The sequence below is a fragment of the Streptopelia decaocto genome, assembly GCF_964273445.1.
Source record: "Streptopelia decaocto genome assembly, chromosome: Z".
NCBI lineage: Eukaryota > Metazoa > Chordata > Aves > Columbiformes > Columbidae > Streptopelia > Streptopelia decaocto.
In genome coordinates this window covers 10698719-10717043 of record NC_138657.1, presented here as the reverse complement: position 1 = coordinate 10717043, position 18325 = coordinate 10698719, and the positions used below count along the sequence as shown (strand labels likewise).

Here is an 18325-nt window from a genome sequence, read left to right as displayed (position 1 = left end):
ATATGTATATATATATATGGAGAGTAGCACAGGTTTTCACATTTTAAGTAACATACTTGCTTCCAGTTCAACTAGCATTGCAAAATTTCAGCAGGTTTTCACCTTCAGCCTGAAATTTTACACATAGAATATCCACAAGGAAGCAGCAAAACTGCAGGCAGAGACAGTCATGCAGGAAGGAGCAGACAGAAAGCTAATGATTTACTACTTCCTTTGGTCTAGCAGTGTTACTAGGAGACAATTAGGAGCAGAGTAATTCATGTATTGAACCAGACGGACAAAAACATGAGATGCAATTGTGAGCATACTTACAAAGGAAAGATCTATCAATAAAGGGTGTCAGACTAGACAGGATTAGATGGGCCAAGATCAGAAATGCACATGATCTACTCAGCAGCTGAAAGAGGTTTCGAGACGGGTATTTGCTATCACAAACTGACTATTAATTTGTTTTCAAAACAAACAAACACCTAAATAGCCTGCAAAACCCTACACATTTGTTTAGCTGTCACTGTGTTGCATCACTTCAGTTTAAGTAGCAACCCCCTTAACACAGGCTCCACCTGTGTTTTTCCAGGCAGTTAAATAAATTACCAGATGTCTGGATTTAATGTACCAAATTAGGCCTTTACAAAAACTAAGGCACATAAGATCCTTGTCATTTATTACTACAATTATCTTAACTGTTTGATGGGGTTCTTATTCCTACAGAACCACAGGTTTTGAATCAATGCCCACACATGAGTGACACCTTTTCTATCAAGATCATCATGGTTGACATTAATTATTTACACATGGATGTGAATAAAAATTAGGACAGTGCTGCCACCATAGAAACATTCCAGCTGTCTTTCTGTATCACCTAGTATTGTACAAGTGAGGATGTAAAAACTGACATCTCAGAGGATTCCAGCTAGAGGGGAAATAAGTCATTGGAAATATGGACAAAGCATAGGGGAAGAATGGAAAGTGAAATCAAAGGGAAAACAACTCTGAATAAAGAGAGACTAATTAGATAGACACTCTCAGTTGCAGGGAAATTATCTTCCTTGCAAATCTACAGTTAAATTACACCTGAAGGATGATCCTGCTCTGTTTATTCCAGACTGGATCCAGATTTTGCTTTTGAATTTTTTCAAGTTGTTTTCTTTCGCATTAAGAAAGAATTATTTTCTTCCTCTGCAATGTTTTAAGGTGCACAGTGTGAACAATCTGCTATGCCTTCTCCGGACCTATTAATCAAACCAGACTTCCTTCTAAACCCTCAAATCTCTGAAGCAAGTATCCTCTGACCTCTTCATCCATTCCAATTTTCAGTGCTGGCATAAAACATGAATTTTCTGGGAAAAGGCTCAAAACCTACTAACACCTTATTTTCTTGATGCTTTGAAGGTATTCCTCACTACCACAATAACCAAGTTTCATGTTATTATCTCAACAAAGTGTCAAGGTATGCAGCTAAACCCTACTTGTGGATGGGGAGTCACAACCCAGAAAAATGAAGCATTCTGAAACAGAAAATTAACCTTTCGTGAACGATGCTGATTGGAATAAGCTGTTGGATTAAATGCAATTCACACTGCATTTAGTAAGAGGTAACATGAAAAAGAGGATGCACATGAAAAGTTAGGACACAGAAGCTCCAAGCTAAGAATCAGATGGAACATGCACTGGTGTGAAGAAGGATTATTTTTCCCTGCTTGAGTTCCAGATTCACAATACATTGGGACTGGGTTGTCATCTCCTCTGTACACCATGTACACGAAGCTTGCAATGTGCTGACACCACTGACACTGCCTAACACTAGTTTGGAAGCCTCTCACAACTGACTGGTAAGATTGCTGTGCTGTCAGACCCAGCATTAAAGGCACACAGAGGTCAGTTTTCCCTTTCCCACTGCCAGAATTTTGGAATACTTTACCAATAAAGTGCATTACTTTTCCATGCAGGCCAGACTCACTCACTCCTCCAGCCTTTTCACATATCCATGAACTTTTCCCACACCTATGCTGCAGCTGCTTCTTTTGTGAGGACAATATTTCACTTAATACATCAAAAAACACTTTAATAAATGCATTTGTAATAATAAGAGTGGTACTGGAGACTTACTTAAACACTGTAATTCTTTAATGCAGATTTGTATTTGCTTTGGATAAAAATAAGGAAACTGGACAAACTGTTTTTCCTATGACAAAATATTGTTGCTACCCACACCAAGAGATGCTAAATACACTGAATACTAACAATCTCCAAAGAAAACAGACATAGAGAAGGAGTTTTCTAGGATCAGAATAATGAGCAGCAGCCAACCCAGTCTATGTGCTTATAGCTGAGACTAGAGCCAATTGTTATGGAAAGGATATATCAGATACTGTGAAAAACCTCTCCGTGAGAAGGATATCTCTAGGACCTGAGCCTGGGAAATTGCAACAAGCTTGATGAATAGTAGAAGCGAGTACTCTGCAAACAGGATGAAGAGAGCTGCAGTAGGTAAAGGGACTATTTACCCCCAAAATCTACCTAACAATTATCCATTTAACATTAAAAACTGCATCAGACACTGTCTCGTCTGTGCACTAACTGACCCCTCCACAACTGTGAAGAAGATTGGAAAAAGTACCAAAAATAGTTTTAGAGCTGTACATGGTATTAACAGGCAACTCCATAAGCACTCAATTCACCATAATTTATTGTAACTTTCCCTGGATGCCCAAGAAAGAAGCTCTCAGAAGTTAAGCTCTCTCTCTCTGTCTCTCTCTGTATATGCATGCACATACGCAATCTACACATATTACAGGGGGAAAAGATTTTCCTAACACATTTGTGTTAGCCCTTCTGACCTTTTACTTTCAAAACACTTGTGTCCAAGTTCAGTGAAAGATGAAACCAACTAATTCACACATTTTCATTTCAGACACCCTCCAGTTCCTCTCCCTGCCCTTCTCAAAGTGATGCTCTTCATGGATTTGGTAAAGGCTCACAATATACATTGCATAATGTGCCATTTGCAAGTGCAGATATCAGATAGATAGCGAAAACACAATTCACCTTTTTCCTGGCCCTCTTACAGACACAATAAATTAAAAAAAAAAAAAACCAAACCAAACCACAACAAACTTATCTGTGGAATCCACTCAAGAGTTAAAATAAGAGTGGGAAGGCTTCATTTTACGCTTTTCACTTTAACAAAAAATGCAACCCTAAGTCTTACGTTACCTTATGTCCCATTTTGAGCCCACAGAGAGAACAACCTCTCTCAGGTAAATATTACTACCAAAAAAAGCTCAGGCTGGCAGTTTCTCCTCTGAAACTCATAATGGGAAAACCAAGCTTTTTGTTTCAGACTGCCTTGTACCACTGCATGCTACAATGCTTTGTAGCCAAAGCCCTTCTCTGAAACAAACTGAAACATTATTCCCACAAGGCGATCTTGTTTTCACTCTGAAAAAAGCTTTGCAAATTTACCATGATATCCCACCAGAGCTCAACACAATGTGTCCCTGGGATAACAGCACACCATTTCTGCAATTAATATAAATGAAACCACGCATTCCTGCTCCACGGGGAAAAAAGAAGTTCTTCCAGGACTAGCTATACAGGATGTCCTGACTCACACACTAAGTATACTGGACAGCAGGTATTTCATTGCTGTATGCTCTCTGCACTTTAGCCTCTTGAGTTTATGTATGCATATCAGGTGTTGGGAAAGGAAGACTTATCCAGATGACTATTGCCAGACTTCACTGCTGACAGCTTAATCCAATCAGCATCTCTCAGTAAAATGAATTTTGTTATTAAAACCAACTACTATTAGATGTACTTACATACACACATACACATTTACCATATACACCAACAGACAATGCAAATAAAGGACATTCTACAGCAATCACTGCCCAAGAAACATAGAAGTGATAACTGGCCAAAGGGAACATGCTCAGGGAAAATTCTTAGCTTCCTTGCTTCTAATGAGGTTTATCAGCAAGTAGGAAAAGACAAATGGTTTTCTGACTTGTGTCATAAGTTATTCTGGAATGCTACATTATTTTCTTTCATTTTAAGCGGAATTACTGATTAATTACACATACCTTAAAGATCATACACATCTGAAAGGTATCATTACTGTAACTGAAATTTCATTTAATTTGAAATGAATTTGATACATCTAATCAGTGTGAAAAATGTAGAAGTTAAGAAGCTGAAGACCCTGTATTCATTTCCTATCCATGATTTTTTTTTTTCCAAAGGAGCTTGAACTAGTTAGGCTATTTTTAAAAGTTCTTTCCATTATACTTGACTGTAGCTCTGACATTTTTGGGCCTCTGATCCAACAGCTAGAGCTGGAGTCTACATTTTTGCCTCTGAGAAAGCTCTTGGCTGAAATCCATGGTAATCCTGTCAGTGCAGTCTGCAGGTTCAGGCCCTTCAAAGCTTCAGAGTGCTCAAGACAGAAGTCTCAGCACTGCGAAGACTGACATACCTGATTAACTTAACCACTCTACACAATGCTGGCTTCAAAACCAACTCAGAAAGTACAGCTATGCAAATTGCCTAAATGAAATACGAATTATGACTTCTAAGAACAGCAGTTCCATTTTATCAGGGCACTATAAAAAGTGAGACAACTGCTTATCTGCTGCTCGTTTTATATAATGTCACATGTTTTATATTCGCAGTGAATGCTCAATACATCAAGTGAGGCAGAGAGGCATCAAGTGGCAACTCTTTGTGTAAAGGCTCGGTCTGTGAAGTGGTAGCAGTCAAAGACACACTTTCAGTTCTTTTGAAAAACACATGGATGTTGCAAAGCTACAGGAACGTTACCATCTGCAAAAGACAGCATTGCTACTTAAGAACGAGAGATGCATAGTCATAGAACTATCTTGTGACACCACTTTCTAAGGGCACCCAAGAACACAAAGGAGCACAACAGCCATAGTCCAAAACATATGTTGGGTTTTTGCTATTATTAGAATGTCAGTACATCCTATCTCCAAGCTTACAGTATGACAACACCTTCATTAGAGACCTCCTTTCACAGGACTCACTCTTCCATAAGAAAATCCTTCTGGACTGAAATTCAAACTAGATCCAGACTAGAAAGGCAACCATGAACAAATTTTACTTTGGGCATTGTGAGAGAATTAAAAAAAAAGGAAAAGGAGTTTTGAATTCCATTGCACCTACTTTCATCACACCGCACCTTACAGTACTAGGCCCACAACAAAATGTCATTAAATGTCTTCTGCTCATCTGGTGATGTTCCCCTGTCTTTTAAAGCTGGAGGTTCTCAGTGCAGCAAGGAAACTCTAGCTTCATTAGTCCCTTTCTTTTTGAAATAAAAAGCAAGACAGCCATAGAAAGATCTGAGGCATCCACTAGAAATTGTTGTATGGCTAACATTCTCTTCCATCACTCTTTCATCCAAAAGTACCACCATGTTCCCTACACTATAAATTACAGATTTCTTGCTTTCATCCTTCCTCCTGTTCCTACCTTCACAACAGGAATGACAAACTATTTAAATAGCACACCCCACTATAACTTCCTGCAGTAATATTTACCTTTGCATATGTATGTAATATTCTCCCATGATTGATCTATTCTGCATTCTGAAAAATTCTTGTCTCCATTAAAATAATATCCTTCTTTACACTGATAGTACACTCTGCTCCATAGAGTTGTAGAGTTGTCCCAGATCATTTCTGTGTGTGGAATCAGGAAAGGTTTGCCACAATCTATTTCTGAAATGCAAAAAAACAGGATAGCAAAACCTGAAAATGAAAACAGGCAAGGTGTATCAAAGTGTTCAAGAGAGTTAAATTGTCCCGGCATCTAACACTCCACCTTTTTTCACTTCATAGAGACTTCACTTCATAGTCAGGTCAGCCATTTGGAAATGAGAATTTTGTGACTGGACACTTTCTAGCAGGGTGGAACATTTATCCTTCAAGATGATAAAATTAAATAGTGTCCTGTTTAAAAATGGAGAACAAGGATCTCGATGCAAATTTTCACAAGTGGATCTGTACCTATCATTAGTAACAACAGACCTGAAAAACAACACATGGTCCAAGCAGCGGCATGAAAGAAGAGCATGAAGATTATATTCCTTTGCTAGTGGATTTAATTCAAGCTTTGAAAAAAAAAAAAAAGGAGCAGCTGCTATGGACAAGCAGAAAGAGCACTCCTGGGGGAAAATAAGATGGATTCTTCCGACCACTTTAGACTTAATTAGAAAGCTGAGGTAATGCACTTATAAATGAATTCATTTGGTCAGTTGTTTTCTGGAGCTTCATAATAAAATTAGGTAACAAAAAAGAATAAAGAGTAAAGATCAAATCAATGGAAGAATACTATTAGGGTTAAAATCTCTTTTCAAATCCACAATCAACATTATAGCCCAACAAAAGATTCTTCATTTCATTTATAAGAAGCAAACTACATAATTAAAATCTTACCTTCACTAAAGCTTATATGCAGAAAAAAACTGTTTTGAACTGTTTAATGGATAATCTTAAGCAATTCTGAAATTCTACTCAAAGAAAAACAAAGAAGTAAAAACCAATCATGACCTGTACAACTTCTAAAGATAAACATATGTCTTGCAACAGGCAATACATCCACCATCATGACTACCTTCATTTTCACATCCCAATGTGTATGACTGTATGTACCTATTAGATCAAGAACAAGCTTTAGAATTACTAATGCACATGAAATTAACATGTTTAGCTTATAGAGGGACAGTATATAATGAAATTTTAAAAATACTGCTCCTTGACTTGAGCTATCTGCCCATGGCCATCCTGTAATCAGATTGAAAAGTAAAAATGCAGAAGTAGCGAACCTGCTATTTACACTAGTAACGCAGAATATTAAAGATTCTAAAAGTAAAGAGTGACTGTAACACAGACATGGCATAAGCAAAAAAATTACTACACTTGATTGCAGTGAACACAACAGTCAACCCCTCTGGATCAAGCTCAAAAGATATTATCCAGGGAATGGAAAGGTGAAGTTGTGCCAATGTAAAAACTGACTAAAGACTGTAATTATCCTGAGGTCACATTAATTAATAATTATGAACTCAGAGTAATAATACGCTAGAAATTTTGTTGGCCAAAATACTTTTTTTTAAATGTACCTTTATGTTTCTTCTTACCAAAGAACTTGTTAGGCTACATTCTTCCCATTCATAATAACAAAAGGGACGTATAACTCCTGTCAAGTAACAATAGCACGCTTAAGCAATGATAGTTTGAAACTGGAAACTGTCTGAATACCAGGATTTTAAGGGGATGCTAACTGCTAAGAGTGGTTCAAATCCCGAGTAGTGGCTTCAAGCACAGAGTAGATACTGAATTAGAAAATGGCAGCAATTTAGGCTGAATATTCAACTCAGGGAAAACCCAATGCCTAACATGCATCGGGCTTGTGTCCTTAGAATGTTAACTGTTAACAATTTATTGCAACTTCATTAGCAACACAGATAAAAAATGCTGTTTAATATATGGCTTTGGTTTGCAACTGAACTTAATATGCCCCAAAACTGTATAAACTAAATGCCCAAAGACAAAGTCCCTAACTGATGACTCCTATTTATTATGGTGGCTGAAACACTATGCTAAACACACCTGAAGGCAGATTTTATTTACCTTTGCACACCAAATCAGTACCATCCCACTGTCCTTCCGCATTGCAGACTGCAGTCTGATTACCACTTGCAATAAAGTAACCATGAACACAGTTGTAAGTAACTTCACTTCCATATGTAGTCCCACTTACAGATGCTCGATATGCGTGTAAAACAGAAGGTGGAAGCCCACAATCCACACCTAGGGAAAGGAAGAAAGAGGAAGATAAACTTGTTTATCAAGCAGCAGAAGTAATGACAGCTGCACTCACATGAGAATTTCTTTCATCATCATCAACTGACCCTCTTCCCTGTGGTAATCCAGCAGTCCCTGATGTCCTCTGCAACCTCCACACCGTGACTGAGGGTGTTACAGCTACTCCACAGCTGCCTCCAAATAAAATGACTTCTCTCTGCCTTTCTCTCAGTATGGCATGATAGACCTGTGACTCCTTCCTCAGCCTAGCTGCTAGTATACAGAAAATGCCCTGTTTTGTTTTCAATCTTTAAGATTCTCCTGCTTTTACAAAGGTGGCAAACTGGTCTGATACTATTTGCAGTGAGTAACAGTCAGAGGGAGGCAGACAAGCAGAAATTGCCTTTAGGAAGCAAAAGTGCACGAGGACTAGAAAATGTAGAAACACAGAAAAGGCTAAAACATACAATACAAAAGTTTCCTGCTAAAGAAATAGTCTAACATGGTGTTCAAAACACATTGCAATAGTTGCTCTATTTAAAACCATACTGAGTTGTCATTTACAAATGCATAAAACAAATAAGTCAAGCAGCACAGAAAAGCATTTTCTTTGATGTGATGTCTATTTTTTTTAAAGTAAGCTACCATCGAAAAGGCTTTCATGTTAGCATGACACAACACTGATGTTCAATAGTTTAACTACTCCTTGTCACATAAATCACATCTTCCCACTAAACTATCTGACTTTTCACCTGAAGACAATTTTTAATAATATTAAAGGGAAGCTGTACTCTCTAAAGACACGTTACATTCATATACTTATGTTCAAATAAAAAAGGGGGATCTGCTCCACTTACAGTAACCTGATGTTAGGTCACACATTTTGCCAAGTTTGATCTACCTTCAATTACCAGTTTTATCATGACTACAAAAAATAAACTCCTAAATTACCATAGGATGGTAAACAAAAGACAAATTTATTAATTTTCCTAAAAATTTTTATAAAACTTTATACCTGGTCATGAGAAATACTTAACTTAGCAATAAAGACATATCAGGGAAACTCTCAGAGTTTAAAGGTGCCTTCACTAATATTAAAAAAAAAAAAAAAAATCAGACATGCTGGTTTTACAAAAAGGGAAGTCCTAACTGAAATCCAGGAAAAGAGCTTGCAATACAAAGGGGAAATAAGTTTGTTATTTCAGACTCATAGGCAGTTTCTTGGTGTTCGATGTATTTTATTTCAGTTAAGCACAAAAGATGTGCTCAGAAACTCCAACCTGACCTACAGTTTGATTGTAGAAATTAAAAAATCACATGAGAAAGCGAGCACTAAAAAATATAAATAAAAAACAAATGTACAAAGCGTATCAAAACAACTCACAAGGACTGCATTCCACAAGCTTTCTTCAAGAACCTCTTTACATTTTGGCCACTTCATCTTTGTTTTGAAATTCATTGTCCTTTATTTATTTTGGTGAAAAAATGTTATTTCAATTATTTTTTTTATGCCAATAATTTGGTCTCAAAATGTCTTACGTTTTCTTTCTTATGAATTTTCTGGTATCTTTAATATTTCACTTCTCCCAACCACACTGATTTAGCATCCTTATTCTAATTTATTCACTTCCCCTAGACACATGTACAAGTGTTACACTTCTATCTCCCTCTCAAAGAAAAAAAAAAAAAAAAAAGAAAATGATAAAAAAGAGAGAGAAGAGAGCTTTAATATTTTTTAGAAGGAACACTCCTCACTTTAGTGATAATTTTCAGAATGAAAATTCTCCCCTGTAGAATTGTTACACAGAGGGTAGCTTCTGTTAGCTAGCACTTCAAGTGTCATTTAACTAACACACAGACTTTCTAACTAGTCATAGGAACACAAAATCCTGCACTTGTAAGTAGCAATATTTCAACAGGATGGGCAAAAAACACCAATGCAAGTGCAAGTTTTAAAGATCCTCACAGGAAATTTTACACTTCAGAGATGTGAACCTGTTTGCTCTTGCACGAATGCTCTTAAAAAATAAGGCTATCCAGAGATGAGGGGTGGCGTGATTCCTCTCCTCTGCATCTACAGTCAGTTTTAAGAAAAGCTTCACAAAAATTGTTATTTTCATGAGAGGTCAACTAATGCCTTCTAACTCAGTGGCCTGTCCCATGAAATGCTACAGAAACCTAGTTTTCTAGGCCCTGGTTCACAGGCAGAAGGACATGCTGTAGTGTCTGCAAAAATGCAAGGACCATCATCAAAAATGTTATTACACTAACAAGAAGAGGTGGCATTGATACAGCAAATTGACAACTAATTTATTAACACTTAATAACTAACACTTAAAGAACTAACCCTAGCCCATGTCACTAAAGACACTTAGAGAGCTAACCCTTTAACACACACCACTATTGCCTAGCCTTGCTTAACTCTGTGTAACTCACTGTACGAAAAACAGGACTTCACTGACGCCTTGCAAAAATAATAATCCTTGGGTGCATCCTTGGTGCATCCTTGGGTGAACTAGATTACAGAAACTTGGGCACAGGACAGGAGATACGCCAGTTTTAACCAACTCAGCAGTCTGAGACCTAACCAGCTCATCACACTGGACCAAAGGTGACCGTGTACAGCGAAAGAGGACCCGGGTTCACGATCACTGCGCAGCTACAACCAGGAGGAGCCAGAGGTGGAGACTATGGAAACGTTCTCCCGGAACTCATTGTAATATGAACCGCCTTCTCAGGGACAGATTATGAATATGTATAGGCGCTCCTAAAACTTTCATGAATATGTAAAACTTTACTGCATTTAACCAAACTCACAGCTACTGTAATTTTACACACGCATTAGGTGAAATGATTCCCCGTGTGTCCGGCGTCGTAAATAAATGCATATCTTCCTTATAACTTCAAGGGTTGTAAGGTCATTCTGCGCCACAGCATCTTTTTTTTCTTTTCTTTTCTTTTTTTTTTTTTTTTTTTTTTTTTTTGGTGAATAGACAGATCTTGAAAAATTATCCTTCAGATTAAGGAAACAGTCTACTGTGTTTCACAAACACACTCTCCCATACATAAACACACTTAATAAAGAATTTAAGAAAGATTTAAGACTCTTTTCACCTTTACAGCTTAAAGTGGCAGGTTCCCAAGTTTCATTTGCCATGCAATATGAGAACTTTCCCTCATTGCTGTAAAACCCTTCCTCACACTCGTAATGAACCACACTTCCTGGCAGCAAGCTGTAGTTCCCCACAATGTAGCCATGCTTCATTTCAGGAGGGGACCCACATCCAATTTCTGCAAAGAGATTGAGTTAAAAGATCTCACAGTACAAAAATCACAACACACAATCACTTTAAGGGATGCTGGACTGGGTGGTCACACACACCCAATCTGATGAATCTGAGGATTCGCCAAAGGGGTATAAGATTAGAGTTGAAGAGTTGTAGTGACCACAGCTGGAGGAACACAGTGATCCAGATATGGAGCTACATCTTTACTAGCATACAGCTGAAGCCACCCACAACACCTAAGAGGAGACACTGTAATGTGGTGGTGCTTTGCATGTGCCAGGCTCATTACAGCAATGGTTTAATGATCCTTCAACACCAGAGGAAAATTTCAGGCCCCAATTCACAACTTTATTTCACTGTGCACAGGAAAAGTGAAGCCCTGTGGACAGGCTGAAATGAAATGGTCTGACCCTCAATTCCTCCACCTCACTGAACCAGCCTGCACAAAAAAAGCTACATTCCTTCTGCACAGCTGCTTGACAGGTCTCCCTTGTCCAACTCTGCAAGTGACACTGTCAGTACAGACACACTACTTTGCCACAGCATGTGGAAGGAGAAGTTGGTGAGATAAGCAGGGTTATTAGCACTTCTGACATAATGAAGTGGAGCACTCCAGTCAGAAAAAAAATGGATGAACTACAGGCAGTGAACTTTATTAATGGGTCTTTCAATAGTTCAGAAAAGAGAGCTGGATATAATCGAGGCAGTTCCCTCCACCTGGGATGCCTGGGTTCATTACATACTCTGGCAGCTACAGCTAACACTGCTAGCACTTTGCATCTGTGAAAACCTGCACTAGAAAGGAAAGGAGCAAGGCTTCAATTTTTTTTTTTTTTTTTTTTTTAATGGCAAGATAAACAGAACAGTTTATTTGTGCACACGGTACAGCATGTAATACATAGCTAAACTATTGTTTTACAATTCCTCTCCTCTAGGTTTGTTTCATTCATTTGACCTCTCTTACCAGGTATTTCTCTGCTCTTCCCTTCCCCTTCACGCAGTGTGATTACATGAGCAAGTGGATTATACCACACTTCCTTCCTATTCAGAAACTAATTACGTCACCTTCATGGTATTAAGCTTCTCTGATCCTGCACACCAGAACCACTGGTGAAAGCCTGTAAAAATCTCATGCAGTGTTGACCCTACCACCCAGACATTACTGGAAGAAACCGAATCCAAGAAGGAAAATCCCACAGCAGACAAAGTCCACAGAGAGGGCTTCTGCCCTGCACACTTAAAAGCACAGGTCAGAGCAGGTACTACTATGCCATTTAAGATCTGATTTTACCTGCTAGTAAAAACAGCATCCAAAGACTCTCACCTTTGCATGAAACTATGTTCCCATCTGGATGAAACGAAAGCTCTCCATTTTCTAATTTATAACCATCATTGCAGTGACACTCGTAGCTTCCTTCAGTATTCACGCATCTTGCATTGCGACCACACAGCCCAGACTCCTCACATTCATCTATATCTAAAAATTCAGATTAAAATGTATGCACTTGGTAATATTTTCTAATTAGTTCATATAGGACCAAAGCTTAAAACAAATACAGCATTCCATGAATGGGTTCTACACAGTTTCTGATGGCTCTTCTGGGAAACAAAGAGGCTTATCACTGCCCTACGTTCAAACATCTGCAAGGAAGAGAATCGCAATTTTGTAGCTAGCTGTCCTTCAAATTGTTTCTGGTTTACCTGACAAATAGTTTCCAATGTTATTTCCTGCTACAACAATCCCAGAAAAATCCTGTATCTGCACATATCTTAATCAATTAAAATAGTTCATCACTGTAACAATGAACTGGCTAATATTCTACACTAAACGCAAGTACGACATTCTGGGGTAAAGATAAGGATAATCTTGTTTTCTTTAATCTAGCTTCCTCTTCTGGAAAGATTATTGTTTGAATGTGACTGTGAAGCAATGATACGTAACATAGCAAAGATTGCAAAATGGAACTAATTCACAGCTGTTAGAACCCAGCTCTGATATAGTATTAGAAAGCAAGTTCTAAAGCAACTGAAAAAAACCACATCTGTATAGTAGAAAATTAAGTTCTGGATTCCTGGTGCTCAAGATTTTTTGTGATGTCTACCTGTACAGTTCGTGCCATCATTTGGAATAAATGTCTTGTTGTTGTTGGAAGCTCGGTATCCATCAAGGCAAACACAGTAAAAACTTCCATGTGTATTATGACACAGTGTATGATTTCCACAGATCTTGCTGGCTCCAATCTGGCATTCATCTTTATCTGTCAGCACATTTAAAACAAAACAGAGGGAGATCAGGTAAAGCAGAATATTCTTCCCTCCTCACTCATTCTTGTGTAACCACACCTCCCCTTACAGTTTTCTCTGTATGTTATTTGGGATGTAGACACTGCTAGAAAGCTGGAGTACCTAGACCAACAGAGGTTGGTCTGTCCCTGGATGAAACTGTGAATAAACATGACACAGCTTTAGCTGATTTAAGAGCTGTTGAAATGAGCAAGTCCTGCACTCCATTTCTGCTCTTCCTTACGTCATGCACTGGCTGCAGCACTTGATGAAGTTCATGCTGATCTTACCCAGTTGACCCCACTGGCACAGAATTAACATGGTACAATATGCAGCTTGTCTTCTCCCACAATAATGAGGTCACTGGATCAGGGCCTGGCAGGTGCCAGTGCTTCTGAAGGAAGGAGATTGGAGTGGAAGAGATCAGAGGTGGAGGACCTTCTGCTTTAAGCAGTGATAAGATATTACATACACTCAGACAGAGTATTTTACATCATCCTTTGATTCACGTACTGATTTGTCATGCGTGAGACAGTATTAAAAGGACACTACCTGCTACAGTAATAAAACAATGCTGAACACCACTTTTCACATAACACATTTGCACTTAAGAAATCTGTGTGTATATGCACACTGTTATTAAGAACAGACGTTTAACTTATTAAATTATTTTTAGTTACACAGTAATCTGAGTCAACTGCAAAATCAGTAAAAAGGGACTGAATTTAATTGTCAGTTTTGCTGTCTAGTTTTCATTTCACTGGTGCATAGCTTGAAAAGAATAATAAAGTGAAGCCCAGTATATATGATTTTTTGCTGAACTTAAGATAAAAAATATCCAATAAACCATTTAATAAACCAATAAATTTTACTTTTAACTACATGTTTGATAAACCCCTACATTTTCTAAGACAAAATTAATTTAAATCCTTCATTATATAGCAGAAGCTGAGTAAAACAGTTAAGCAACTAAGTACAAAGCAATACTTACATCAAGTACGAGTAAAGTACAGCTCATGGCCAGCCATTCAAACAAGCAAACAAACCAACCAACCAACCAACCACAAAAACAAAACACCACCACAAGCCACACATATTCTAGGTTCTGGAAATGCTACCAGGAAATGACCAAGTTCTACCGTGTTTTGAATGATTTAGTAATATTACTTGAGAAAGAACATTTCAGGAATGTATATGGTTTCTTGTGATTTCACGAACAGGCAGCATACCTTGACAATGAGTTCTTCCATTGCCTACAAATCCATAGTTACAGATGCAGACACTTTTTCCTTCAATTTGATGACATGTAGCATGAATGTGGCAAGTTGCACAGACATCTGGAACTGATCTGTTCACAAGTGCTTTAAGAACAAAAAGATGCAATTATCTTTTTTTAAGAAGGAACATAAAGGTTGTCTGGGATGGGTAACTGGCACAGAATTTGAAGTGGAGATACAATGCAGATTAAAACACATCAAACAAAATCCCATGTCCTTCCATCTCATTTTCAAACTTGCAGGAAAACCACTGCCAGAGTATTCAGAGACCAAAAATAATAATAATAAAAAAGCAAACAGAAAGGATTAAATAAAACTACACTGAACAGTTTTCTCCACCCATCTATTCTTTCACAATGAACAAAACAGCTTTTCAGCAGGCAGCAAGGCTTACGAGACACATAATAAATAGCTCTACCCAATATTGTTAATCTTCTCTATAATTATTTTCTTTCCTTTTTGTCTTGATTTCTGTTTCCTTATTTATTCTATTATTTTGTTTCTGTCATTTATGCACAGACATTTAGCCTGTTTACCAAACTATTTGTGTCTTCTATCATCAACATGTATATGGTATAAATGTTATTCATAAAAACAATGTTGAGAATATTGCCAGCTGAAGGATGACTTAGTCATTTTAGAATTGAATTTATATTAGTAGCAGTTTAGCAGTGTATGACACACAACCTAATTAACTGTAAACTGGTAGGACTATAAATATACCTGAAACTAGCATAAAATACGAACTTATTCCTTTATTTGTATTCCTACTTTCAGCACATTATGTGCATTTCTCTTTGTTTTTTTGTAAACCACTTTTGTTATCTTCACACATACACTGGGTTTACAAATGATAAACTTCAGAATGGACAGCCTGAATGTAGACAGACCATGTATATGCTTACACCATTTTTATATTTTTAAAGAAATAACTAATATGCACAGCTGAAGTTCTCTCATAATGCTGGACACATCACTACAGAAATTTTTACTCTTCTAAAACAGCTAAGATTGATAAGGGTGGTGTGATTCTTATAGAATACGAATCTTACTGCATATAGAGCTGCTCTGACAAAATTCTACCTGCCCTTACACGGTGTATAAATACGTAACTTTAACTGGAAGGAGAAGGCAACTGAACGCTCTTGCCAGCTTGTTTTATGCACCAAATTTATCGGTGTGATAGAACCTTCCACATGCACAGTGTTTGTTTTACTCACTGTGCATTTCCAATTGCTGTAAAACTGGCTGGAAGCATCATAGATTACTACTCCTAATCTCAATGCTTTTATATACTTTTTGTGTGTGTTCCTAATAAGACCAGAAAACAAAAACCGTCAGCATGCGACGGTAGCCAACGTAGATCAAAAAATTAAATTTAAAAACAGCCACAGGAAGAAGTTTCTCATGATACCTCAATCTTCTGATAAGACGTGGGAGTGTCCTCCTCAGATTGCTGCTCCGGGAGATAACAAACAGTTTCTCCTACACACACACTCCCCACTCCCCCGCCTTTACTACTATGGATAAAACTTTACGACTTATTTAGCTTTAATAACGTTAAATTTTTCACTCCAGCACTGAAGTCACCTCACGGTTCCAGCCCTACCCGGCCGCGCCCTCTGGCTCGGGACGGAGACGAGTGCGAGGCATGGCGCCGGCGCCCACCCGGGCCTGTCCCCGCCACCACGGCCGGGCCTGTCCCCGCCACCACCGCCGGGCCTCCCCGTCCCGCTGCGGCAGCGCCCGCCGCCAGGCCACCACTCTCCCGCCGCCTCCTCTCCCCTCGTCCCAGGGCCGCCATCCCCTTCCCGCCTTTCCCGCCTCGGCTGACGGGCGCCGCCCTCACGGCCCCGCCGGCGGGGCCCGGGGAGGGGCCGTACTCACCCCGCCGCCCCGCGCACCGCAGCAGCGCCAGCAGCAGCAGCAGCGGCCCCAGCGCCCGGCCGCCCCCCGGGCTCATGTCCCCGCGGCCTCCGCGTCCCTGGGTGCTGCGCGGTGCCTCCGCATCCTCCCCACGGAGGGAAGCCCGAGGGCGTCGCGCCGCCCGCAGCGCCTGCCTCCCTTATCGCCGCCGCCGCGCCCGACCGGCCCCTCCGGCTTTCTCCTCAGCGAGGCCCCTTTCCCGGCCGAAGAACCCTTGCCCGCAAAACCCTCGCTTTTCTTCCTTTTTTTTTTTTTTTTTTTTTTTTTCCTTTCCCTCATCCCTGGCACAACCCCTTTCCTTCCCCGGGACACCGCCTCTGCCCGGCCGGGCGAGTGGCAGAGCTGATAAGGGCTGTTGCTGTCCGCAGCCACCGGCCCTCACCCCAGAGCGGTAGAGAAGCAAAGGGAAGCGTTACTGGGAAGGGCGACGGGAAAGTTACACCTCAGTATAATAACAACTGTGTGTAATGGCAAGTTGAACGTGAGCCAACAGTGTCCCTGGCAGCCAAGAGGGACCCGTGTCCTGGTGCATCCAGCGCAGCATCACCAGCCGGGCAGGGAGGGGATGGTCCCGCTCTGCTCTGCACTGGTGCGGCCTCACCTGGAGCATTCACTGTGTGCAGGGCTGGGCACCACAGGATAAAAAAGATATAAAGCTACCAGTGTGTCCAGACATGGATTTGGTGAAGCATTTAGAGCAGAAGCCATATGAGGAGTGGCTAAAGTCCTTTGGTTCGTTCAACTTGTAGAAGAGGAGACTGAGAAGAGACCTCATGGCAGCTACAGCTTCCTCACAAGGGGAGGATGAGGAGCAGGTCTTTACTGACCAGTAACAGAACCCGAGGGAATGGCAGGAAGATGTGCCAGGGGAGGTTCAGGTTGGACATTAGGAAAAGGTTCTTTACCCAGAGGTGCTGGACACTGGAACAGGCTCCCCAGGGAGGTGTCACGGCCCCAAGCCTGACAGTGTTCAAGAACAGATGGACAACACCCTCAGACACATGGTGTGAACTGTGGGATTGTCACATGCAGGGACAGGAGTTGGACTCGATGGTCCTTGTGGGTCCATTCCAACTCAGGTTGTTCTATATAAGCACTTCCATATAGACCGTGCTGGTGTCCTCCTGCCTTGGCACCTCCAGGTTGATGTTGTTGAGGAATGGTGGCCACCAGCCGGTGTTTGGTCTGCAGGGCAATGCTGCAGCCCCACACTGAAGGGCCCATGTCCCCCTGCGCACGAGGGAGTCAGAGCCCAACAGCCCCGCTGGACCCTTCTGCAAGGTTGCCTGAAGCTGGCACATCCGTTCCACAAATGTGTGAAAATTGTGTAAGGGTACGCCACCAGCCCTTGGTACTTAACAATAAGTAGCACTTTCTCATAGTAGGCGTTTACAACAGTACAGGCGAATCCCAAAACTTCTGTTTCAATCAGTACCAGCAACACTGCCCGCAGCATTTTCTGCTGCAGAAGAACGACAATCCTCCTAAAGCTCACAGTCCTCATTCTAGTCTGCAAGTCTGACTTTTATAAAGCTGCATAAACTTGTATTTATCTACAAATGCAGTTGCCCGGTTGTCACAACTACAATGGAGGAGTGTCATGGAGATGAATGGAGAAAGCCTAACACAGAAGTAGATTTAGGCATCTTTCATGTGTTCTAGTGAACTTCCTGCAGAAGTTGTGCTCATGTGCTACATTGGCTTTACATTAGTGCCCTTT

General features: G+C 40.1%; 1 protein-coding gene across 2 annotated transcripts in view; it reads right to left on the bottom strand.

Annotated features, from left to right (window-relative positions):
- SUSD1 (sushi domain containing 1) overlaps positions 1–16880 on the bottom strand; it is a 44668-nt gene extending 27788 nt beyond the window's left edge. The window contains exons 1-7 of one of the 2 annotated variants that reach the window (XM_082075490.1): positions 16567–16880; positions 14632–14763; positions 13222–13377; positions 12444–12596; positions 10947–11123; positions 7659–7838; positions 5565–5744 (exon numbers count right to left, since the gene is read on the bottom strand). In XM_082075490.1, the coding sequence (XP_081931616.1) occupies positions 5565–5744; positions 7659–7838; positions 10947–11123; positions 12444–12596; positions 13222–13377; positions 14632–14763; positions 16567–16642 (1054 nt within the window). In that variant the 5' untranslated portion in view covers positions 16643–16880. The remainder of the gene's footprint in view (positions 1–5564; positions 5745–7658; positions 7839–10946; positions 11124–12443; positions 12597–13221; positions 13378–14631; positions 14764–16566) is intronic. The other variant, XM_082075489.1, reaches the window with a different exon arrangement.
- Positions 16881–18325: the final 1445 nt, after the last annotated feature.